Source organism: Aythya ferina (assembly GCF_964211825.1).
Source record: "Aythya ferina genome assembly, chromosome: Z".
NCBI classification, from domain to species: Eukaryota; Metazoa; Chordata; class Aves; order Anseriformes; family Anatidae; genus Aythya; species Aythya ferina.
Genome location: NC_140299.1, coordinates 35319004 through 35346039, shown reverse-complemented (window position 1 = coordinate 35346039; position 27036 = coordinate 35319004). Strand labels below are relative to the sequence as shown.

Sequence of the window (27036 nt, the reverse complement as noted above, 5' to 3'; positions counted from 1 at the left end):
TTGACACTGTATCAGTTTCAAAGTTCTCTTTACATTTTAAATTATACTGAGTCTGTGTAAAAGCTGGGAATTTAGTTTACTGTTCAAAAAAGTAAAGAATGGATAATCCAAATATTAGAAAGAACCTAGCATTCATTTGCAGGTGCATGACATGCAACTCCTTTAATGTAATTTTCGCTTCAATTTTATATGCTCACACAGCTTATATTTGTCTATAATAATAATAATAATAATTATTATTATTATTATTAATAATAATAATAATAATTATTATTATTATTATTATTATTATTCAGTAGCTAACTCAGATGCCTAAAATAATTGGGACAATAGTCATAAGAAGTGTTTCATGGTTCTAAGCATCATCTGTCCTATATATCCTTATTTCTTCCTGAAAAAGGGATCACAGGCAAGTTGAATTTGCAATTGGATGAGCTAGCCTTTTGCTACCTGGATTTTCTCTACACTCAGAAAACTAGACACTCTCCTTTCAGCTGCCAAGAATGACTATAAAGAAACCACCAACAATAACTACAAAACTAAAATGCATTGAAACCCTTAAGACAGAAATATTCAGTCCTTCTAGATCTTTTGGGTTATTTAGGTGAGTACAATTTGCAAAAATTTGAGTGTCAATAGCAGAGCACTGAGACCAAAGTGTAAACTGGAGGGATCTGCTTCTGTTTTTACAGCAACAGATAGAAAACCTAAGCACTGTGTGCAATGTGTGAATGTGTTGGTACATAAGGATGTAGCCCCAAGGAACATCTCATTAGGTCTTCTGTGTCTTCTCAAAATTGCCGTCTGCAGCAACAAAATTACAATAGGATCTTAACACTTCAATGCAGAAAGAAAGGTTTTCACCTTGCGATGGCAAAAGGCTAGGAAGAGTACTGAAAAGAATCCTAAATAGATAGGCATCTTCTAAAATCAGTGATTAATACTGATCATTTAAGGATTATGGTGCATGCTCAATACTTCAGAGATGGGTAGAAAAACAGAAATGAAAGGTTACTAATTCCTACACTAATTATGCACTTTATCTACTTTACGACCCTTTTTGCCCCCCTTTTATTAGTTAAAATTTCTGAAACAAATGTTTGAAATTTAGAGATCACTGTGGGAATACTGCTCCGCTGTAAGCCATTATAGTAGAACAAAAGGAACTTTTTTGGCTGTTCCACAAAAAGAAAAAAAATATATATTATTCTGCAAGCATATGATTTTAAGTTTCATCAGGTCTTTCCTTCATGTATCAGTGCATAGATTTCTGCTCACATGAAAATAAAAAATATCAGATTATTGGGGCAGTGCTAAAAATTGAACCAGGCTGTTGAAAGGTAGTTGCCTTAATTGAAGCACCTAGTTGAACCCATCATAGTAATTTTCTGCAAAAACTGTACAGGTTACGAGCAAAAGGTCACAAACATGGTAAGACTTTTCTGGGTGAAGTTTTGAGCCCACTGAAAACTTAAGTATGAGTAATACCTCATACTGCACCCAGAAGGGACTTACAATGAACAGTTCATGACATTCAGTAAGTGATATCTTCTTAATAAAATCACGTCTATTTATGTATTTTTTCAGCTATAATAAAACTCATTCTTATATACAGCATGTTTCATCTTGAAGTCTCTTAAACACTTATGAAATCATACACTGCTGCAGATAATTTTGAACATACTCATCTATGAAACACAGCACTGAACATTAGCATAAAGGAATCGAACCAATAGTTTAGGGCAGGAAGTCACGAGGAATGCCTTATCTACATGAAATTAGGTGGGCAATTCAGGAAAACAGAATGCAACTGTCTAGTCTGAGATTTGACAAGAAGGCTAAAGATAATACTATTTTCCTAACAGAAAGAGTAATGAAATTTAGGTCCTTTATTTTTATCTCTTACCTGAAAGAACATGTGTCTAACAATAGAAAAGGCCTCTTGAATCTAACTAAAACACTGTCATTAGTTTACAGATTCAGATTATACCAAAGAAATCAATTAGGAGTACCATGGAAAGTAACCTCCATCTATCAACTCCTAGCAATTTCCTTAATATATATATATATATATATATACATATATTATCATATACATTATATATTATATATATAATACAATATACATTAATATATTTTTTTTATTATTTATTATATATTGTATTTCTTGTATTATATTTTTATGTATATATAAATGTATATGATATACATGTATATATGTATAAAGTTTGGTATTACAGATTATTCAAATTAAAGTTTAAAATTGCATTTTCCTGACAGCTGCAAGGGGGTTCAATAATCATTGATCCATAAGAACTTCTAATTTCTCTACACATTATTTTTTTTTCTTTTGTCTGTTGTATGAAGACTGTCTTTATTTTGCAAATGTTCTGTGACACACCCATGCAAAAATATATGCTTTGTTGTGTTGTAAATTATGAACTTCAGTGCATATACTGACTTATACTTTAATAGAATGTACTTATTTTATTTTTTAATTATATAATTTGCAGAATAAAGCCACAAATGCTCACTGGAGATCATTTCACTGTCACTTGAAATATTAATCCAGCACAGGACTAATTCTTTATTTTTTGCTTGTGTGCACCTCTTTTGAGAAGCAGAAAACTTTAGATAATATTGCTTGAAAACAGATGTTTCAGATAAATTCAGTAGTACAGGACATCTTGTAAAAATTTCTGCCTGTTGTTCAACCAGTGTGTTTAGTCACTTAAGAAACAACCTTTTCTATTGTTTCTCTTTTCTTTTCTATTCCATCTTGACCTCTTTTTAAGGTTTTATTTTTACAGTGGTCACATTACATGAAGTGGGTAATTGTCCATAGAGTTTTGTAACCTCATTCTAGTTATTAATTTTATAATCCACTCAATAGTCTTTACATAAAGACGTATTGCAGTTGCTCTGACATGGGCCAAATTAGAATAGCCATCTTAAAAATGTTAAGCAAGTCAGTTTTCCTCTTCTAGTGAAAGAGCTTGCTTTTCCTCACTGTAGGCATAGGGTTTTCTGTTAAGTAAAAAGAAACAATCACCCCAATACCTACACATACACATACACATCCTCTCAAATACACCTCAATCTACACAGTAACAAAATTAACTTTCTAGTTGTTTTTTTCTGAGTACTTTGAAGACACATCTGTTACAGTAGTAGCAAAATAACCATCTTACAAAAACTAGCATACAAACAGGAAAAAATCAAAATAAATAAACATAAACATAAACATAAACATAAACATAAACATGCTGTAGGAAAGTATTTGACCTGTTTATACTTCAATCAAATCCTATTCATTAGAACTCATAAATAAATCTGTCCCGCATCATGAAGCCTAGATAGCCGAAGCGCTTTGGAAGAAGAGCTATTAGAAGAAAAATCCCACCCTTCACATTCTGCAGTATAAATGTCCTGTGGAGAGACATAGGGCTGCAGTCCCTAGGCTTGCCAATTCCTTATCTTTTTTGAATGTTAAATTAATATTTAAAGCTATTTATTCAAAGTTGACTTAACCACTAGAATAGGAAAGATCAGACAAATCAGTTACAAGAAATGAAGTATGAGGAAACCGGAACTCTTTGACAAAGTATTCCTTGGAGTAAATGTATTGAATGAAGCCAGCAAGTAAATGATAAGGGCCTTTGCGCTTTGGATGTAAGAAAGCAATTTATCAGGAGTACATGAACTCTCCAGTGACCATAAGCCAAAGAAGAAACCAAAGTACAGGAGAAGTCCCTATAAGATTATTTTAAATGCTCAGAAAGTTTAATTTTAAAAAAGGAGTCAGAAGCTTAGGTGCTGGAACATGCTTCATAAAACGGAAAAGGAAATTAAATATAAACATTGATACAAAATGTAGTGTGTGATGTCATATATAATTCCATACCATTTAACTTCATAAGGGGATAAAAGTTGCCTGCATCCTGCAGACTTCCCCTCCTCTCATCTTTGAATTATTTGTGTTGTGAATATTACAAAATTCACACTAAAGGATAAAACAAACCAACTTAGTAGCTGGTTTAAGTAGCAGTGAATTCATTATAGACTGCATGGTAACTTATAGGGATGATTTTTAACATGTTTAAAAGGCTGTGGTTCAAGGTGTATCTGTTTTAATTTGTACTATAGAAGGTAAGTCTCAAATCTTTAACAGTTACGGTCAGTTCTGTGTAGCTTCAGTCTTAGCCTTCAGCTCATCATTAATTTTCTGTAATTTCTTTTGAATTTACAAGTATTATGGTCTCTGGAGCTCAGCTAAGAATGCTTCTGCTCTATGAATTAAAGTTAATTGTGACCCTTGGAAAATGAAACTGTTTTAGAGTGCATCAGCAGTAAAGAATCATCCAAGTGTTATTTTCTGTTGAAAATAAGCGCATCTGCCAAATTTGATATGTTTAGATAGTTCTTTGGGAATGTTTTATTTCATTTCTGCTAGCTTTTTCCTTATATGTAATGCCTTTTCTTTCAGCTTTGGACAAGCTTAGTACTCAACACCTCTACCACCCAACCCAAGTGGAGATTGTGCAGTCCAACGTTGTGTTTGACATCAGCAGCTTGATGCTCTATGGTACCCAGGCTGTGCCTGTGAGACTGAAGATACTACTTGATCGACTCTTCAGTGTACTGAAGCAAGAGGAGGTGTTGCATATTCTACATGGCTTAGGCTGGACACTTCGAGACTATGTTCGAGGCTACATCCTTCAGGTAGGAAATAAAGCAAAACATGCTTACAAACAGAACTAACTGATATTTTTGGTATGGAACTATTGATCATGCACCCAAAGAAGTAGAAAGATATTGAAATATTTAATGTGCTGTGTTGAAGAATAACGATGGTGTTGGCAAAATAAAATATTCAATTTTTACCTATGCTGAAAAAATGCAGTCTCCTTAGTACTGCAGAATGCATTTGTACTTGCTTCTGCATATTGTAGGAAATACATCAAATACTGCAAATACTGAGGTTAGCTAACTGCAAGCCTGACTTGGTCATATAAGGCAACTGGCATGTTTTCAAGGGCTACAGTTCAACTTAAGGAAGTGAGATCCTAATCAGCAGTTCTTTCAGCTTTTCTTTCCTTCTTTATCATGATGCCAAATACTGGGTAGGTGAGATGGGGATGGTGATCATGGTTTTGTTGGCAGGTATCCTTATAAGGTAAGGTACCAACAAGAAAGTCCTGTTTATATGGCCATTTTAAAATGGTAGCTTTATTAAATAAAGTTTTACAGATGGACTGGTTAAAGTAAGGTAAGCAAACAAAACTCCAAATAAGTAAACAAAAAATGGCTAAGCTTGCTTTAAGGATATGGCCAGGAATATGTGTAGTTGGTTATCTTAAAAATAACATTATCTGTTGGGGTCATAAGTGAATTATTACATTTCACAAGACTTTCTGATTGAGAATCCAATACTAAATGTTTCTGAGTGCTCTTAATTACTACTGACTTTGTGGGAGATCTGCATCTTCTAGAATTCATCCAGTTGTTGAATCAGGCATGCCTGAAATCTTTAAAAATTCTATTGATTTATGTCTTTATTTTCTTAAACAATGATAGTTTGCATGACATTATACAGAAAATATGGGAATCTTTATTCCATCACTGAGGAATTCTGACTGTATTTTTCAATTCCTCTTCAATTTTCTTTCCTTTGTGTGAAAGAAGTAAATTAGCTTTACCTAATTATGTGGAAACATCCATATTCCTAGGTCTGGAATACTTTCTTAAATGTTCTATAGTCATTTTTTTCAGAAAAGAGTTTTGAATTGTAGAACATTCCTAGAGAAGAGCAATAAAAAGGCCACTATTATAGTAATGAGATCCTGTTATTCTTATTAAGATATATACAAAAATTGATCTCTTTAAGTGTTTTAAGATTCTCTCAGGCATCAGCATCTATTTTGTAAAGGTTAAATGTTATACATTTATACACTACATATAAGACTTTTTTTTCTTTCTGGTATAGAACTTATACGTAAGTATATATACATGATATTTGTACAGGTATAATAGATAACTATAGGTAGTTGTACAATATATATCCATGGATACATATACATGGATATTAGATACAATGTATAATTTGTATACATATGTGATAGGTATGTATAGAAATAAATATTCTTATTGGACTATGTGCGTATTGCATCATGTTTTAGATTCCTGCATTCTGAACACTGCTGACCAAGAAAGGTGAAAAAATGTGATTTGCAAAGGAATCGATTGGGGGGGGGAAGAAAAATCATTATTTCTGAGACATAACATTAGAAAACTGCTGTTTAGTAAGTGCAGCAAATGATTAGGCATAACATATTAGAAGTGCAGAATTTAGTATGTCTTATAGACAAGACTGACATCAGTAGCTTTCTTGCTTTAAAGATTGTGGAATCAGTCCTATATTGATTTTGTTTTAATTATCTGTTTGAATAATCTTAATACATGCAAGAATGGCTGGTAATATAATTACAGAGAGGTTTATACAGTCAGATTGTGACCTATGCATCTGAGCAGTGTAAAAGCCTATAATACACCATTAGGCCAGAGTTCAGTTTATCTGGCTAAAACTTACTATAGCCCTGAAGGCATGAATTTTACCATCACAACATTCAACAGCAGTGAATTGAATATTATGTCAGTAAAAGAAGAACAATTATCAATGGAAGTTAAAGGCAGCTGTTAGTCTTACCACATGTTGACTTGGTTAGTGCCTTGCTGTGGATTGTGTTATTTGGCAAATGAATACTTCCTATACCTCCCATCTAATTTCACAGAATCACAGAAGTGATTAAGGTTGGAGGTCATCTAGTCCACTCCAATCAAGCAGGGATACCTATAGCAGCTTGCCCAAGACCATGTCCAGGCCGCTTTTGAAGATCTCCAGGGATGGAGACTCCACAACTTCTCTGGGCAAAAAACCAAACCAAACCAAACCAAACCAAAACAAAACAAAACAAAACAAAAAAAAAACCAAAAAACAAACAAACAAACAAAAAACATTTTGTTTGCAATAAAGCTAGGAAGCTCAGTATTTGGTGAAGAAAGGGAAACTACTCAGTAAAGCATGTAGTAAAAGAAATATCAGGAAAATAACCAAACCTCTGATAAGAGAGAATGATGCTTTAGAAAGTACCTCTGTTGAACTATCTGATAAAACAGAGAAGAGCAGCATGCAGGGAAATTAGGAAGGAAATGGGTGGTATCACTCTCAGGGTACACACTTATGAAAACTACAGGTAATGTCTCCTTCAAGAAAAAGGTGTTCCATGAGGTTCATCATTATAAAACTGCAACACTTCATAGAATTTTAGGAGGTTTTCAAATTCAGCTTTTCCGCACACACATACAAAGAAAGTTTCCAAAGAAATTGTATCAGCCTCCTATGAGAGAGCCAAAAGCTTCAAATAGCAAAATAAATAATCTTAGGTTAGATGTACCCATTAAAAATCAATTATTTTAGTATTGTCAGACATTTTTTTTTCTGTCTAAGAACCATAATGAAACCTTTCTTCCCACCAGAAAAGATACCTGCTCTCAGTAACTTTTGAGAAAACCTCACAGTTTGCTCCACTCTAGAAAATTCAGAGAAACAAAAGAAAACCAATGCCTCTCTAATTGTGTATTAGCACTGCAAGGTGGGTGGGATTTTTGCAACACCCTCATTTTGAGTAATAAGGTTTCTAAATAGCAAACTAAAAAGCAGTTTGGGCAGAAAAAACAACAACAACAACAACAACAACAACAAAAACAGTATTTATCAGTATTTATTGCTTCATTCAGTGAATTCATTAATAGACTGCAGGAAGTGAAGAAACCAGAAGCCTGCAGATGTAATACGATACACTGCCTTTGACATTTGGACAATCACAATCTTGCCAATAACGGCTGAAAGGCATTAAGACCTGGCAAATTTCCTCTAGGTTGTGTGCCATAAACCTAATTTCTGGTGAACAGGTACCTATCTCTGAAATGTCAGTGAGTGACAATTAGGTCATCAGTCTTATCAGGTAAGTCACAGGATTAATATTTTGGTGGACGAAAAATTGTCTCACTTATAGAAGTGGTCCCCCTGGAAAACAAGATTCACAGGGAATCTTTCTGGATTGTGCCTGCTCTCCGGGCTTGTAGACCACTTCAGTTTCTACTCTTGTTAATCTATTACCTATATTGAGGAAGGAAGCTGCTGTATTCGGTGTGGACCTATTACTGAGGCTGTAGGTTTTCTCTCTAGGAACAGCCAACACAGCAACTGTCTTTACATGACAGAAAATTATTCTGTCAACAACAGTAGTTGCTTTGGGTCAGATTCAGTGCCTGCTACTCAAAGAGATGTGATTAGTAACTATTGATTTCAGTGAGGTTGTTTTGCTGTAAAGAGCAGCTCAACTGCGAGCAAGTCTCCAGCTCTGGTTTGGTTCCAGCTGAGCTGAGTGAAGATATAACTCTGCCAGCTGTTTTCCTCTGCTCACCCACTGGAGAATACTTCATCCCTCCCATTTGCTAGTGTAACTGCATGTGTAATCTCTCCTTAGCCTACACAAGACAGGTTAGAAAAAGCCTTCTGCTAAGCATGTGCAAGTAAATCTGGTTATTCAGAGCAATAAGGACTAGAGAACAATTGTGCCACTAGCAATGAACAGCTGGGGCATTCGGCTTTTACACCGATCCAGCTGCAGACAACAGGACATGTGACCACTACGCAGAGGCCATAAACTGACTCTTTGGAAATATTGATTCGATGTTTTATTTTAAGTAACAACTCAACACTTTTTCAAGTGTTACATGATCAAATAGTTGTATTCCCTTAGTGTAAAAGAGGAAAACAAATATTTTCTTTGCAGTACAAATAAGGGAGCAGAGTTACAGAACATTTAAGTGACCAGCTTGATGCAGAAAATTCTCACTCTTACCGTCATCCCCTTGAAAAAAGTAGATTGTAGACAGTAGTTCACAGGCATTATCTTGGTTTCCAGACTTTCTGGTGCTGCTCACTGACATGAGAAATTTAAAAAATCCTTCCTTCCTCCCCCCAAATTAAAACATGCACACACAATGAGAGAAAGAGAGAATGAAAGAGAGAAAGAGAGAGAGAGGGAAAGAGAGAGAGAGAGAAAGAGAGAGAAAGAGAAAGAGAGAAAGAGAGAAAGAAAGAGAGAAAGAGAGAAAGAGAGAAAGAGAGAAAGAGAGAAAGAGAGAAAGAGAGAAGGAAAGAAGGAAAGAGAAGGAAGGCAGGCAGGAAGGCAGGAAAGAAGGAAGGCAGGAAGGTAGGCAAGAAAGAAAGAAAGAAAGAAAGAAAGAAAGAAAGAAAGAAAGAAAGAAAGCCCTTAGCACATCATCTTTCTAAGCAAGTGAGATATTAATCACATGGACAGGTGAAAATAGTTTTCCTGTTCTTAAAATTAAACATTGCCCCCAAGCTTTTAAGACTTTGTCTCAGCCTTCTTGTCTGTACTCATTTGTCTGCCTTTAAGATAGAATCACAGAATCATTAAGGTTGGAAAAGACCTTCAAAATCACTCGGTCCAACCATCACCCTACTACCAATGTCATCCAGTAAAACATGTCCCTATGTACCAAGTCCAACCTTTCCTTGAATTCCCCCAGGGATGGTGACGCTGCCATTTCACTGGGCAACCCATCCCAATGCCTGACTACTCTTTCTGAGAAGAAATTTCTCTAAATTTCCAAACTAAGCCTGCCCTGGTGCAACTTGAGGTCTTTTCCTCTAGTCCTATCACCAGTTATCTGTGAGAAGAGGCCAACCCCCAGCTCCCCATACCTTCCTTTCAGGTACTTGTAGAGAACAATAAGGTGCCCCGTGAGCATTCTCTTCTTCAGACTAGATGTCTGAAGTTTTGCTACAGAGCCCAAAGGCTATTTAATTAAACAGCTTGTCAAATAGCCTCTGTTGCTTAAACTTAAGGAGTATTAGAAAACAAAACAAAACAAGCAGCATATCTGAGGTATCAGCTTTTCCAAGGTGGTGTCAGGTCACTCTAGAGATGATATCATACTTTCAGTTAAATGTAGACTACTATCTATAATCACAAGTCATGTGAAGTTTCTGTCAGGCATTTTTTTCCAGGACCCATCAGTTGACTTACTGCTTTTTTCTTTCAAAACAAGAACACCTATAAATTGGTTGTAGGCTACATTACATGTAATAGAGAAAATAAAGAAAAAATGAAAATCAAATTATGATATAGGTGAAAAAATAATGTTTACTCCTGCCACCCAGCAAAAAGTTTCGATGACAATTATGCACCATTAATATAATAAAAATGGCTTTTGTATCTTTGCAGACGACACCAAGTTAGATGCATGTGTCAATCTGATCAAGGGTAGGAAAGCTCTGCAAGAGGATCTGGATAGGCTGGACCGATGGGCTGAGGCCAACTATACGAAGTTCAGCAAGGCCAAGTGTGGGGTCCTGCACTTGGGGCATAACAACCCCAAGCAGCGCTACAGGCTGGGAGATGAGTGGTTAGAAAGCTGCCTGGCAGAGAAGAACCTGGGAGTGATGGTTGATGGCTGAATATGAGGCAGCAGTGTGCTCAGGTGGCCAAGAAGGCCAACAGCATCCTGGCTTGTATAAGAAGCAGTGTGGCCAGCAGGGCTAGGGAAGCGATTGAACCCCTGTACTCGGCTCTGGTGAGGCCACACCTCAAGTACTGTGTTCAGTTTTAGGCCCCTCCCTACAAGAAGGACATCGAGGTGCTCAAGCAAGTCCAGAGAAGGGCAACGAAGCTAGTGAAGGGTCTGGAGAACAAGTTTTACAAGGAGCAGCTGAGGGAGCTAGGATTGTTCAGCCTGGAGAAGAGAAGGCTTAGGGGCGACCTTATTGCACTCTATAGACACCTTAAAGGAGGCTGTAGCAAGGTGGGGGTTGACAGGATGAGGGGGAATGGGCTACAGTTGTGTCAGGGGAGGTTTAGGTTGGATATTAGGAAGAACTTCTTTACTGAAAGGGTTGTTAGGCATTGGAATGGGCTGCCCAGGGAAGTGGTGGAGTCACCATCCCTGGAGGTCTTTAAAAGATGTTTAGATGTCGAGCTTAGTGATATGGTTTAGTAGAGGGCTAGTTAGTGTTAGGTCAGAGGTTGGACTCGATGATCTTGGAGGTCTCTTCCAACCTAGATGATTCTGGGATTCTGTGAAGGTTGTGCATTTATTTAATTGACATCACTTTTCATTCCTTATTGGTCTGTTTTTCAATCTCTTTTAATTAATACCTTGCATTTGTTTAGTTGTGACCACTGGGGAATTTTTAAGCATTTTAAGAAGCAGTTACTGTGTCTTTCAATGTTTTTCAAGTATTATCTTTTTTTATTTATTTATTTTTTTGATAGCAAAACCAATAAGGAGAAAGGTTAAGAAGTTTATTTGTTAAAGTCTATATTAAAATAAAAAGGACAAACAAAGTCGTTCACATGCAAGCTGATATTAACTGCCACCCACATTTAATTACTTGATAATAAAGAGAATAGTTACCCTTCTTTTACAGCTTTTTTTGTTTTTGTTTTTGTTTTTTAGCTTTGTTAGATGCATTTTTATATTTTTTTTCCCATTGTAATTATTGATAATGCTGATATATGTTCTTTTGTTCAAACATAATTTTTCTGAGCAAATAAGGCTCAAAGTTAGTTAACATTTATCCAGACTTCTAATCTCTCAGTATGGATAGGATTTAAACCTGTGTCTCTTCAGTATGTGTCCTGTACATTTCTTGTTCTCTGTGCCCATACGATTCATCCTCCCTCTCTTTCCACTCCAACTTCTGCTATTTTTTCCTCCCATTCCCCTCTGCTTGCCTTTTTTTTTTTTTTTCCTTATCTTCCCTCCTTCAGCCTCACCTCAGTTTCACAAAGAGATGAAAAGGATCTGTTAGATGATGTGTCCTTCTCCTGAGTTTTCCATTCCTCCCACAGCATCACTGCATGCTAATATTTGTGGCTGTGATCATCTGGAAGAGTTTCTTCTCTCCCTTGTGAGTTTAGCATGACTCCCTTGCACTTCTGTGAAACAGATTCTTTGCTGTGCCCCTTGCTCTTTTGTATTCATCTCAGTTGTACTAAGCCAGGAGTGACTATCCTATCTCTACTCCATATGGGGAAGAAAAAAAGCTCAGATAAACCTTTAAGGGCTTAAAAGGGAGATAGGAGCCAGAGCACTGGAACTGCTGCACCACAGGGAAGCATTGTTGTATACAAGCAAAGCAGTGTCACTTTTTCTACAGTCTGAAGTGCTTTCAGATTTACTCTGTATATGCACTAACTTGCCTAACATCTCCCTGCTGCTTTTGATGACTTACCTCTAATAGTAACACTACCAATCACTCTAGTGCTACATGACTATTTATTGTGACTGTTAGCACTTGAACTGGGAAAGAACAAAAGTAAAGGCCAAAGAGTTTGATGGCTGTTTTGAATGCCACCAGGACAAGTTACATCACAACAGATGTCTCAGTAACATGCAAAGATCATTTGGATTTCCATAATATGTGTGGCTGGAGAGCTGTGTTATTGCTGCTCTGTGTCTTGCATCTTGCACGGGTAATGAAGCGGAGGGCTCTATAACCCCTGGTGATCAACAGCAGTGTACAGGATGCTAGTTCTTAATGACTACTATGAAATAGTAAGCCTTTATAACCATAGTGCTTCACATGGCTCTGAAATACATGGTCTTTTAAATAGCAAGCATTTCTGGCTATGAAGACCAGAGATGGAGAGAGAGAGAGAGAGGGAGAGATTGACTTTTGTAAAGCTGTGTTTCTCCTACCTGTAATGCTAACTGTTTACTGTACCGGGCTGAGAAGCAGTGATCCCACTCCTCTGATGTAGTTTCACACAGCTGGGCACAGCCACTGGAATACAGTGTGTGCAAATGCCTTTTTCTGAAAGTCTGTCGGGCATATGCCAGGACCATGTGTGCTTTCTTTTCAAAATGGAGCTGAAAAGCTCTTCACCTGCCAAGGCTTGAGTTCATGGTTTTCTCTTTCTGTGTTTCTCTTTCTGATAGTTGATGAAAAAATACCTAAAGCAGAGTGAGGATGGAGGAGGTGGGAGGAATAGTTCACTCCCTGGGCTGTTTTAGGTGTGAGTGATGCCATCAAGCATCACAGGAGAAACAGAGCCATGAACTTGGGTCTTGGCAGGTAAGCCAAGGAGGAAACTATTTCCAGCTTTCTTACTTCAGAATGTGTTTGAATTTGTGTTAACTGTTTATGATCACAGAAGGTTTTCAGTGAAATACATGTTTATATATATACACTTACCTAAATGCTATATGTTTATTTTTATTAGTAATAGATCCTATGCATGTGTATGTGTTTGTGTGTTTGTGACAGAAGTCTCTATTTTTCATAATGATTCACTGTGGGTGAGGGGCTTTTCCTCACAGGCTGGAGAATCACTTTTCTTGCAGTCAATGCCATGTTGAATCTTTCCTCAGAACATGTCCTGCACTATATCAAAGAAATATGACCATGAAGTTAAGGACAGGATTTTGGGGTTACTGTCCATATCAATTTTCTTGTAATCAATGCAGTGAAATGTTATAAAATAAAGAATACAAAAGGATATGAAGCTGTTGATTGAAGGGAAATGTGTGTGTGTGTTGAAAGGTTGGGGGGAGGGAGAGAAGAAGAGAGGGAAGGGAGGAGTTGGGCCAGGAATCCAAGTAATCAACATTATTCTTACAAAATACAGCTCAAAGATTAGAACTTCTGTTTTTTTTTAGTCCACCTGTCCACCGATGATCTTGGGTTGAATTCAAATCATGGTTCTGGAAGTGATAAGGTCATGATATTACACATTCGGCTACGCATCAGCAGAGATTAACTCAGTTAGAAAGTACAGAGTCCAGACCATGACACTTTAATGAATTTAAGACTTTTCCCAGTTCAGACACCTCTTGGTCAAAGTTTAGAGGTGGTTTTGATTGTCTGTGTGTCAGCACTGGCTTCAGGCAGTCATGAAATTTAGGTCCACAGACACTTAGGAATCAGGGAGGGCCTCAGAGAATCACACTTGTCATCTGTCCAGTATCAATTGATTTACTGCTTTTCTTGAAGTCCAAGGGATCTCAAGGGGACTTTTTCCTTTGCAGCACTGATCTTTCCATGAGGTGCCTGTCCTGAGCAATAACATGGAATAACAGTGAAGTGTGAGTGACTCTTATTAGGAGTGGTAAATGTCGTTAGCACTTACTGTTGCCTTCTAGGCAGTAAGAGCACAGACAGACAAGCCCCTTTTACTTATCCATGTACATTTTGAATCTAATGAAGATGAAATCTTATATTTTAATTAAGAATTTACTTTTCTTTCCTGTGCTGAAAAATATTCCATGATTTGGTTATCATTTCACACCATGTCCTGGAATTCTGAATACTTAACCTGAAAGCAGGAAACGTAGTATTCTACTGGCTCTAATATATTAACTTGCTGCACGAGTCCTTTGTGCTTCAGCTTGATTTCTCTCCTCCCCCACGGCTTTTACAAAATGTTCTAATCATCCCAATTAATACTTGGATGTTCTTAATTAATGTTTATGAAGTGCTTTGAGATCCTCTAATGAAATAGAATGTGTAATTAGTATTGTTCTTTAGTCAAATTCTAAAATATCACCACCACAGGAACAGTAGTTTTGGTAAATAGTATTTTAAATAGTCTTTTTAGCAAATGTAAGAAGAAGAATTTATTTCATATTTTTCCTTTTATGGTAGGGGAAAAATATGTCTGCTTATATCCAGTCTTGCTTAAAATCCATGATGAATCTTGCATAGGCTTTAGAAGGTCAGAGTTGCACCCTGAAGTCTTACATTCCTTCTTCAAGAAAGTGTGTAGAAATCTGTCTGTCATCCTGCAGAGCAGGAAATCACTTGCAGAATGGGTAGAATTTTTAAGACTGCTGTCCCTGTGTACGTCAGCTTGCTGAGTTTTAAGTGTAACTGTATAGCTTGCCCAGTGATGTGGATCTGGTAATAGAGTTAACATCATTACATTTTTATCTGTGCAGTCCGGATACTGGATATCTTTAACTCATGTCCAAATTGACATATGGTGCTGACAAATTAGGATAAAGGAAATTGACCGATTCATCAGGTTGCTTGCAGCTTGGCTTATGTTGCACCAGGTTTCTCATTACTAAATAAATAAATAAATAAATATTATTCTTTCAGAATATTTGGAAATAGCTAGGACAATGCCTGTTCTGCTTTCTCTGTTCAGCTAGCAAAATAAAAACTTGAGTGAATCCTTGGTGCATAATGGCTTCTGAAAATGATAGTCACCATAGAAGGTAAGCACATTTTCAATAAGTACCAGTATAGTATTACAGACCTCAAACATCTTGAGTTTTTAAATTAAGATTCTAAAAACTGTGGGATTAATTTAATAGATTAGACTTAATAAAATTTATTTGTACTTTCTATTTTATACTGGAGAATGTTAGGTTCGTGTTTTCAAGCTCCTTCTTCGTTATTTTGAAACCTACAATAAAAAACAATGAGAAAGGAAAACTCCTTTTGATAGAAAGGAAAATCAACACAAGAACTCTAGGAAACAAAATGTTGTATATCCACAGTTTTTTGACAATACTGCAAGAATTCATTATTCTGCTGTAGTATGTTCCTGAATACTAAATAATATATTAAATAATTTTACTAGTACTAATTCATCACTTCTCATATGTAACCTGGTTTCCTCTTGATAGGACTGATTTAAAGAATGTCACAGGATGGAAAACAGAGCTCTTCTCCCCAGTTTTTATGCTCAAAGAGATGTGAGGTGGTGGATATATCACATATGAGAGACCCGTGATATCCATTTTCTGCCAGAGCTACAAGCAGATATGTTTTATCAGAGAAGAAGTGTGGGGTAGAATAAAGTATGAAAAATGATGAGGAATTAATAACATTTGTAGCAGGTTGCTAACACAATTGCACTTGTCATAAGGGTACCAGGAACCTGGGTGTTAAAGAATGTGAGAATCTGTTTTGGGACTAGCAGTGGTGGTGTGGTCAAGAGATACAGTGGCTCCTACTTGTGATGTGCATATTGTCTCTGTACTGGTCACTTCCAGCCTTCATTTGCAGACTTGAGTAGCCTATGATCCTCAAGTCAAATACAGCCAACAACTTCATTTTGTATGACACAGTTAGGATGTCTCTTGGAAGAGTATGTTTCACATAATGCCTACTTTTATGTATTCTCTGAGCCTGGAACTTATAGTGTTTTGAATTGAACAGCCCTGTAGCCTTGCATATGTTTCAGTTTGCTAATCTTATTGCTATGTTATAGTGCAGTATTATTGTATGTAGTACTGATAGTACTAATATTGTCCTATAATAATATTTAAATAGGGAGTTGTATATTCTGATAGTTGGAATAATTCAGCTGTACTGAAGAGTTAACTCTTTCTTTCGGTTACTTCAACAATTCTTGTTGGGTGTGGAAACAATGTGGCACTTGAGTTTTAAACTTTTACTGGAGTCACAAAAATTAAAAACAACAACAACAACAGCAACAACAACAATAACAACACATTTGTTTTTAAGTTTTTATGTTTTTGGAGAGTAGTAAACTGAAGTATCAAAAAGATCAATGAATATATAGTACATTGGCATGGAACTGCTTGTTATATCAATGTAAAGATTTGTTTGGAGCAAGATAAATATGTCAATGCAATAGAAAGTTTTATGGGCTTTGAAGGACTTGTGAGAATTTAAACATCAAACCAGTCTGAGGTGCTTCAGAGGTGCTTCAAACTGCAAATCCAAGATGAAAGTATACATATACTTCCATGCCTGAATAATAACTTTACTAACATAGCATGAGTTTCTAATATTAGTCACACCAGATGAAGGATGTGTGTCTGTAAGGTTTCCCTCTGTTGCAGCACTGCTTTACGTCATAGTACTCTCAGACTGTAAGTCCCTCACCAAGGTACTCATGTTCACCTCCACTGAGTGTTTACACTTAGTTCATACAAGACCATTGTACTGCAATCTCAGCAGCCTTTGCACCACACAAAAGTATGCCAGTGATGTATATAATCATTGCCAGTTTTTTTCAAAAGGCAGGAAGGAAGGTTCTGCAAAATTATGAAGCCTCTACAAGTTTTGTGTGTGTAGTCAGGTATTGGAGACAGAAGCACTGGTAGCTGCTACACTGATGGTAAGACAGGACTTTCCACTTATGAAGCACCAAAGAAACTATACTGGAAAGACAGAGGAAGACAGTTCATAAAAATGTACATCAGAGGAGTTCTAATCTTAACGGACACCAGAGGCATAAAGCAATAGGAAACCAGGCTTAATTTTTTGGTTCAAGAACTATTCCATCACTGTCAGAAAATGGGTCCTGATTCAGCAATGTGTATAAGCACCTATCCAACTTCAAACATTTCATATCGTTGACATCAATAGGGATATACTCACATATTTAATGTTAAGCATATGCTTGTATATTTGTCTGAATTGGGGCCTCAATGAATGTCAGCCGAGGTCACAAAACAGTTCCCTTCCTGTAAGCACTGTTCTTTACTTGAAAAAGAATGAATAGTAGGTTGTGAGAACTCCATGATAAAGTATGTTTCATTTTAAAATTGCGTCTTTTTTAAGATCTTTTCTTTATTGTTATTTGTTTTCACTGGAGTAGACTCTGTGCACTGTTTATTACATCTCCCAAAGCCAGGCCACAAGCCAGGGATCATTTGCACATTGGGATTCTCTAATGAAGCCAATTTTCATCATGAGATCCCCAAGTTAGTTTTGTCATGTCAGTGAAGACCACACACTCACTAAAGGAAGTTCTTTGTGCCAGGTTGCCGCTCTTTTTTTCTGTCCTGCTTCAAGATGGTGTTTTCTGAGGTATGTGGGAAGAATAATCACCAAGCACTCGTGCCCATCTCTACCCCTAGTGTCTGTGGACAAGGTAGATGTGAGTTACTGCATCCCTGATGCCTTTCCCTTCTAGTCTGCAGGCCAAACTAGAGTACAGCCCTGCTACCGAGGCTGTGCAGAGAGCCCAGACTTCATCTAGCATGCTGAATGAGCTGGTCCATAATAGGTACAAATTATGAGATGAGTTTCTGTTCCCTTTGAAATGTATGGAAGTAATTTATCAAATAAATACCCACTTTGAAAAAAGAGAAAAGGGTTTGGAAAAGCTGTTCAAATACTTATTAGTATATGACTGTCTGAGACAACGTGAAGAACATAATACAGCTAGGAATCAAATACAGGGAAGGAAAGAGTCCTTAAATGTTATATTTTCAACAAACTTTGATGTGTTTAGAAACTAACCTTCCTTCCTAGTGTCCTGGCCTTTTATTGCTATCGGCAGCTTGCTTTTTATGTCACTGAAGAATTTATAATGAATCCATAAAAAAACGAATAGTACTTCATTTTGTTTGGAGGAAAATGGGGGACTTCTTTAGTGGATGGACTCTGTGTGGGCAGTAAAGAATACAATGTTGGATGTATGTTGTGTATTGTCCTTGGAGTATTAATTCTGACCTGGTTACATGGCAAATAATGTTGACTGTTATAAAATAAACAAACTCAAGGTTTGCACCGCATGTTTTATAATAATTTTATCTCTTTTCTGTTTATTTGTTTTTGCTGAAAGGTAGACGACTGATATATCTTTGAAGTTATTCTTTTCGTATACACGATTTCATATACACAATTTTGTAAAATTAAATTTCAATTTTACCTTTTGTGCATATAGCAACAGGCACTGATATTTCCATGCAAACTTGACTATCCAAATCTACACATCCAAATGCTTAGAACTATATCTAAAGAAAGGTTATGGAAATTGGGATTTCAGTTTTCATGTTAATACAGGAAAGGAAATTGTCATTTAGAGACAGAATCTGATATTTATTTTAGTAGTGTCTTTCTTAGGAAGCAGTGGAACCACTTGTGCAGTAGGGCACTGCTTACCAGAAATGGAGATGTCAAAACCAGGCTCATCTTGTTCAGTGCAAATTTCATGTGTTTTAACAGTTGAGCATAGTGACTTAACTTTTTACTAGTGAATTATTTTTCTCTGCCTCTAGCCTGGCTCCTCTAGCATGTGTCTATTTAAACAAACAAACAAAATTAAAAACAGTAACAAGATATTTAATCAACAATATTTGGGGTATCAGTGTACATCCAGAATTTTCAGAAGGCTAATCCCACCTATATTCAGTTCCTGGTTCTGTCACTGCACCTTTGAAAGTGATTTCTTTGTTGTTTTATGCCTAACAGTTAAATTAGGTGAGAAGTAGTTTCCATAATGCATAGCATTTAATAAAAATACATTAATGGACAACTTGAAATAAAATGTAACAGCCCCACTTAGCTTTGACTATATTTTTAAGTATGGCTTGAGAAGATAAAACACTGAGGAATCATACTAGTTGTCCATGAGAACCAGAATGAAACAGACAAGGAAAAATAATGAAATCTTGTGAAAAGCAGAGAGCAAGTTATGAGCATGCTTGACTAATATTACCCCCCCCACACCCTCCCCCAGTACACATGAACACATGTGTACACAGACTTATTTGCCTTTTTCTAATGTTCACTGTTCACTTTGGAATGACTAAACTGAAAGCTTTGGACCAAATCCTGCAAACAGCTGTGTTAAAATTTATATCCATATATTTTAAAGACTCTGAAGTTTTTTGAAGTGTGAACCATTTCTGGCTCACACTTCTCATCTAGAGCATGTGAGAGCACAATGCCCCAATGGCAAAGAAATGAGAAGTGGCAGTACCCATAGGTATAAACTGTTTCTTCCCTTCATCTTGGAAGAACCCAGCTGCTGTTGACTTGCCCTTTATTTTTATTTTCCTACCATTTTGCAATCTGTTTGAGACTGTATTTCAAGGAAAACTGAATTTGCATCTTAAGCATTCAGCTTATTACCTTTTTGCTCCTTCCCCTTCCCCTTCCCTTCCCTTTCCCCTTCCCCTTCCCCTTCCCCTTCCCCTTCCCCTTCCCCTTCCCCTTCCCCTTCCCCTTCCCCTTCCCCTTCCCCTTCCCCTTCCCCTTCCCCTTCCCCTTCCCCTTCCCCTTCCCCTTCCCCTTCCCCTTCCCCTTCCCCTTCCCCTTCCCCTTCCCCTTCCCCTTCCCCTTCCCTTTCCGCTTCCCCTTCCCCTTTCCCCTTCCCCTTCTCTCTTTTTTTTTTTTTTTTTTTTAATATTACCTGTTAGATACATTTCATTGGAGGTCAGAAATACCTCTTTCTGTTCAGACATCTAGTGCAGAGATTCCCAGCCTGTGCTTTATGGAAGCATCAAAGTAGGTGGGCACACCTGATTATTGTTTTGGCACCTGGCTAATCTTGCTGGTATTTAAATGCTCTATTGTGTTAAAAGACCACCAAATATATATATATATAAATTATTTTCTTGTTTTCATCCCCTATGTAAAAAGCCACTATAGACATATGTCTTTCTAATGGGATAGGAAAGGGCTCAAAAACAGGTTCTTTCAGGGTGACATTCACATTATGAAAACATTTCTGAAATCCTGTTTTATTTATTTATTTTCCTGCTTCCCTTAGAGTATGTGAGAAATAGATGTGAAAGATTTTTTTTCAGGCCACTTTTTTCTACTCAGTAGTACAGTGCTTCATTCCTTTGGGAAAAAACGGAGGAACTATATTATAGTAGGTATTGTAATAATGTTATATTATGAGCTTAACAATGTGGCTTTCAAACATGGGAGGAAACTGAAGATAGAAAAAAATACCTCAACAATAGAAATGCATTATTTCTCATATCAAAATAAAACTTCTTCAAAAACATTTCCTTTGCTTATTAAATTTTTCCCCCATTTATTCTTGTCAGTACAGGACACATTCAGCATCTGTTCTCATGCAAAAGCCCTCAGGAAAAATTAAAAAGCTGTTCTTGCAAATTCATTATTATTAAGAACCATAATTCACCTAACGGTTATCTCAGCCCTTCTCTAGCTCTTATCTGCACTCTGTGATGACATTGCCTTCTTGAGCAAGGCATCGTTCCAGTCTCGTCTCATCTCTCCCACCTTAATTTGTAGCGATGCATTGCAGTTTGGTGACAGGCAGTTGTTCGTGCTTGAATAACCCAAGATTTGAATTCTACAGTTTGTGGCATCCATGTAATGCTTAGCAGTGGGTACAGCTGTTAACTATTCGCTTATAAATAATCTTTTTCCCCTCTCAACCTGTCTCCCAGGTAGTGTACCTGTCACCATTAATAACTCATCGGTGGCTCCCCAGTGATTTGGCCCATCACTTGTCATTCACAGTGGAGTGCTGCTCTGGCCTGCTATTGAAGCTCACACGAGCTCCTTTAGCTATTCAGTCATCCCAGCTGCTGCGTTGTTTCATGTTCCTGACTTGCGGGAAATTGGGCTGATGGGTTCCACAGTTAGACGCCTGAATTCTCCCCTGTCATCTCTGACTGTGCACTGAGTCTTGTATTTGGGAAGTATAATGTTGTCTGCTCCAGACGGTGAGAGATGTTACAATTTGCTTTAAGTCAACTCTCACCTGGCCACACTGATTTCACTGGATGTGTAACCCTGGAGTTTTTTTGGATCAGCATATGTAACAATTATGTGCACACATTTATTTAATACTAAATAGTTTGTCTTACTGTTTATTTTTACTGTGGTAGTCACCTCACTGCTGTACATACTCCAGAAATCAGAACAAAAAGTCAATTGAAACTCTGTATGAACCACGTTTGGGAAGGGGAGGGAGATATAAGTGGCATTGGTTGCCACCTTGCTGTAAAAATTAACTCCACTACACATAACAGAATAGTTGTCTCTTCTCTTTTAGAGGGATATGTCTCCTTTCCTAAGGAACGCTGATTGGGGTATTTATTACTACCTGATCCTGTTGCTCAGTAGAAACTTACTGTAAGCATAGTGTATTGTGTGGACAGGAAATCATTCAGGGTCAAGGCAATAAAGAGGCAGGTCTCATGAAAAAGGTTGTGCTTTGAAGAGGCACTCTAAAGTGACATGATACGTGGGTAGTTGCTATATTAGCTTTGTAGCAGCTATGTTAAGACAGTTTGTGCCTTACCTTTTTTGTAAGTAGAAATTGTGGCAAAATAACTTGTTCCATTGAACAACTGTATGTACATTAGTTGAGATGGTACTCTTGGGTTTGAACATGGAGCTTGAATTAATCTCTAATATAATGTTTTTCAGGGGGTACTTCTAACAAATTAGTGAAAATCAGAACATAAGTTAGTGAAAATCAGAACTTTATGCAGGAATGAGGAGCGCATGCCTGAGGAGAGCACTACTGAGTGAAAATGCCTGTGCTGAGTTTGTTTGGATGAGTAAATTGCATCTCCAAGATGCAGAAATCCCATGTGAAAAGATGCAACGATTAAAACAGTCCCATCAAACTTTGCAAAACTCTAAGTCACTGATCATAAGGAGGTATGTCATAAATGAATGAGCACTACTGATTCCTACCAAGAGTGTTATGCCATGTGTATTTAAAGCTTTTCATCTGGGCTACAAGGTAAGTAGCACTCTCTTGTGAGGCTTGCTAAGTTAGCAAAAGTGTCTTGCCCAAAGTAACACTTCACTGAGTTGAGCCAGCAGTTGAAAATTTGACCCCTAATTCAGTGATAATGTGATACTAGTTAGCCAGATAACCACCTAGATTATTGACCTTATTGGGTAGGGTGCAAATCTCATTGAAGTCATTGGGAGAAATTCCACTGCAGGCAGAGAATCAGCTTAAGTGTTAGGCATCACTTCAGATTTTATCTGAGGATGTAATGCAGACTGTGTTGAGGTGAGGCTGGCCCCATGTGGAAGGGGAGCTTCACCCTCTGAAGGAACTGGCATGGGTCTTCCTTTTGGGCATCAGTGTACCGGACTACTCCGCTCTCATGGGGTTGCTGGTTGGAAGCTTTTCTTTTTGTTGAAATAAAAGCTTCTTCATCACAATTAATTATTAAGTGTTCCAGGGCTCTATTATATATTTATATGTTCTTGAGAGCTCTTCTCTTACATTCTCTCTCTCTCTCTGGCGTTATAATGTTCTGATAGCTGTTCACTCGCTTCATTGCTCTGTCAGTTTGTGGTCCTCTCACCCAAACAAGAGGACTTTGTATTGCAGAGGGGATCACAAGAGACCAACAAAGGTTGGAGGCATTGTGAATTAGTGCAAGCCAACTCTGTTTTTAATTCTAATAAAAGCAAGTTCTATATTGATTTGGGATAATTAGATTCCACTTTAACTTTTAGAATGCTTTTACCTTGCTGTGGAATAGCTATCCTGTGTGTTTCATGGATCTGATTGGGTACAGTATGACCTAAGTTTATGGTTTCAGCTGTTTTCTGCAAGGACAAAGTTATTTGTCTGCAAATTTGTTATGTATTTTCTTTTCTGCTTTCCTCTCTGTCACGTTTCTTTTTTCTTGCCCCTATGTTGGTGTGAAAAGTTGCTTCTCAAAGAAATCTTAGCATGCATCCATATGCATGCACACCTTGACTCATATCATCCCGTACCTCTTCAACAGTTGTTCTCAGAAAGTACTTGGATAGCAATACTCAGGCAGCAATGCATGCTGCTGGTTTGCTTTACTGCTCTCTCTTTATTTGGAAGAACTGACTTTATGCTGTACATAGTAGGGTTAAAAAAAGTTAGTGGTTTGGCACTTTCCAGCTGCTTCTCAGGAGAATATAAAGTGCCTGTGGATCAGGTCCAAACCAGTGGATGTTTAAGAGAAAGAGAAAAAAAAGTTAGCTGAAGAGCAACATTCTTGTGTGACTTCGTTACCTTCTGTCGTGTTAAAAAAAATTGTTTTGCTTTACAGTTTTAAACACTCAAAAAAAGTTAGAAGCACCAAATGACCTCCAGGCCTGTTGGCTCTCCAGACTCAGTTTATCAAGTCTCCTTCGCCTTTTTCCCCATAAAAATCCAGAGTGAAGTGTGAAAAGCATCAGAAAGTCTCATTTGTGCCAGTGCAGCCTTTTAGTCGCTTGCCAGCACCTTCATCTCTTCATATGTTTCTAGCTAAGGTCTAACATGGAACAAAAACCCGACAGCAATAGAGACCAGATGCCGGTATTTCTTCTCTGTCACTTGGCTGCTGAGCAGATGGAATTTATATCAATCGGGCATGCTAGGAGGAAGAGGCCGTGGCAGCCAACATGTGGAACTAGGGCTGAGTGACATTTTTGCTAATGTTTTGTCCTTGTAGAACATTATGCTTCCTCTTTGCTTATGAGCTGTGGTTTTCCTGACTCAGACGAGGTTCCAAGCCCAGCTGGAATGGTTGTCCCCCCACCGCCCCCCTTTTAAGGGAGTGCTGGGAGTGATGGAGGAGTAGTGGGGCCCTGCACAAAGGAGCTCTTTATTAAAATACCTGACATCTGCATGCAATGCACCCAAATCATCTTAGCTGAGCATAGAAATTCACCGGGCAATACCAGTCACTATTTGTCTGTTTTTCTATGCTTGTTTGATTTATATAATGAGTGGGTGCCTCTGGCAAAAGAGTAATGTGAGCATTTTATTGGACAGGAACAATTTTCCAAAATGTATTGTCATAGATGGTCTCAGAATAAGATTATTAAAAGACAAAAGTAAAAGTAAAAATTACCATACACAACACCCTTCCCCACCACCCCAAGGAAAATAAAAACAAACAATCAAACAAAAAAACACAGGCTTTTTCTTTCTGTTTTCAATCACCTCTTGGGGAAAACATGCACACACAAAGCAAAAGCTTGAGAAAACTTCATAAAGCATAAACTACCTCAGTTCCTACTTGATGAGGCCATTCTGCAAGCAGACATGTTGTACTGCAGAAGCCTTAGAATGAATAAAGGCAAGGAAGTTTTGGAGTTGATATCAAGACTACCTACGCATGAAAAGTAACCAGCAAGTTCCCAATGAGGCTGCCAAAATCAGCAGAGAAACAAAGCACTGGCGGTAGTTCATTTCAAAAGTAAGAGAAAAAAGCAAAAAGTTGTGAAGAGAGTGCCACAGTAGTGTGGTTTCTGCTGTAGTTCTGAAGCTGTTACTCATCCACGTGAACAGCAGTGTGATTAGTAAACAGCGAGCTTGTTGTGAGTGAGGAGCTGCATCAAACTGATTTCAGCATCAGTAATGTATGCCTGTGTCCAAGTTAAATGATTTATAATCATTTGTGTAATTAATTTTAAATCAAGCTTAACCTTACGTTATATGAAAGTAAAATGAATAAAAGGGCTAGAGCACTATAATTTGACAGAATTGGTTGCTGTCTTTAAAGGGGGATCAGGACAGGAAAGATGAGTTTTTGGATCCCTGAAGACTTCTGTTTGACCTGCATGTCTCATCCTAAACTCTCCAGCCAGCCAGCCTCCCTTCATCTGGGAATGCCTTTGTAGCTTGTCAATTTCTCTCCTTATTCATCTGGAGGGGTCACTAGGGAGTTGGTGTGAGGTGTTACTTCCTCTGTCATGTTGTGAGTGAGCTGTCTGAATGCAGCTTTGAGCCAGTTTAGAAATGAAGGGCTGAATGCATTCTCAGACTGCAGCCCCTAAAGTGTTACAAAGTGTGTACTTCCCCATGAAACTGCTAGCTTGTCCTGGAGCCTCACAGTGGTCCAAGGCATTGCATATTGGCCCTGCCAGTTCTGAAGAACCCGAGACACTTGGCAAGTCAAGTCAGGCAACAAGGCAATGTAATGTACATTGGGAGGGAATGTGAATTATAGTATCTCACTGTTGTAAAGCAACATGCCATATTTAATCACACAGCAGTAAAGCATGCAAGTAAAACACGTAAGTGTTAGGTGAACATGTAATATGAACTGAATTTCAGTGCAGTCCAATGCAACAGTTGGAGGCCACATGCATTTTAGGGCCAGTCGTGCCACATCTTACATGTCATCAGCTCAGTTATATTTCATTTCAGTGTGAGCAAGAGTAGTACCTTCTAGAACCAAATATTTTTCCTTTTTCTTCTCTTACCTGGCAGTGCTCTTTACTTGGTCAAACTGAGGTCATAATGGAATAAATTTTTGGCTTCCTCAAAGTACATTTGGCTTTTCTGTTCTCCTCTGTAGTCATTATGAAAGAATATGTAACCAAAAAAAAAAAAAAAAAAAAAAAAAAAAAAAAAAAAAAAAACCACCCAAAAACAAACAAACAAAAAAACTAAAAACTTTAAAAACACTTTAAAAACTCATCTGTAAAACGAAGCTGAAGGAAATCTATTAGTGAACTCTCATGCCTCTCATTGGAGGGATGTTTCTGATAAGTAATATTTCAATGTTTTTGTCACATTTAAGTATGGGAGGCAAAAAAAAAATAATCCTTGGGGTAAAGCCATATTCATGTGAAAACCATGTTCTTAATCAGACTGATTTCTAATCAATTTCATCCTCTGATATTTAGGAATAGTGTAAGGTCAGGGAAAAAGGAAAATTATCATAGGCAATAGACTTTGTCAGTAAGTTTAGAATTATTCACAGTGAAACTAGGAAACCAGAATGAATGGATGGACAGCTCTGATTTTCCCTTGAAGAAAGGGATGTGTATCTTTACTCCTACCTCTTGAATCTTCACATACAGAGAAGTAAACAAATGAGCTTTGGAAACGTCATTGCAGTAAAATCTATAATTCTCTACAAGACTTGACAAAATACTTTTTTGGGGGGGGTTAATTTTATTTTATTTTTTTCCTTCTCTAAATAAAATCAATTACCCCATGTTTGTGACAGTATGTGAGTAACAGTTTCCTGGTATGATTTTAATTCTTGCTGGTTGAAAAGAGATTCGTGCACATGGAATCAAAGAGGATTATGACAGTTCCTCACATAATTTTCAGTGTCACTAGGGCTGCAGATCTTGGGTATTATTTAATTGTATTTTGTTTACATTCAGTATAGGAGAAAATTACCATATAGGGGTATGTAAATTGCCAATGTTTCACAACCCAGCTGCACTAGCCTTTCTCTCCTTTACATACACGCACACACACACACGTCACTGCAGAACAGCACATAAAC

At 37.4% G+C, this 27036-nt stretch overlaps 1 protein-coding gene across 6 annotated transcripts in view; it reads left to right on the top strand.

Annotated features, from left to right (window-relative positions):
* The window catches only part of BNC2 (basonuclin zinc finger protein 2), a 351311-nt gene that overhangs the window by 241679 nt on the left and 82596 nt on the right, over positions 1 to 27036 (top strand). For all 6 annotated transcript variants that reach the window (XM_084504853.1, XM_084504855.1, XM_084504856.1 and 3 more), the window contains one exon: positions 4487 to 4722. In XM_084504853.1, the coding sequence (XP_084360979.1) occupies positions 4487 to 4722 (236 nt within the window). The remainder of the gene's footprint in view (positions 1 to 4486; positions 4723 to 27036) is intronic.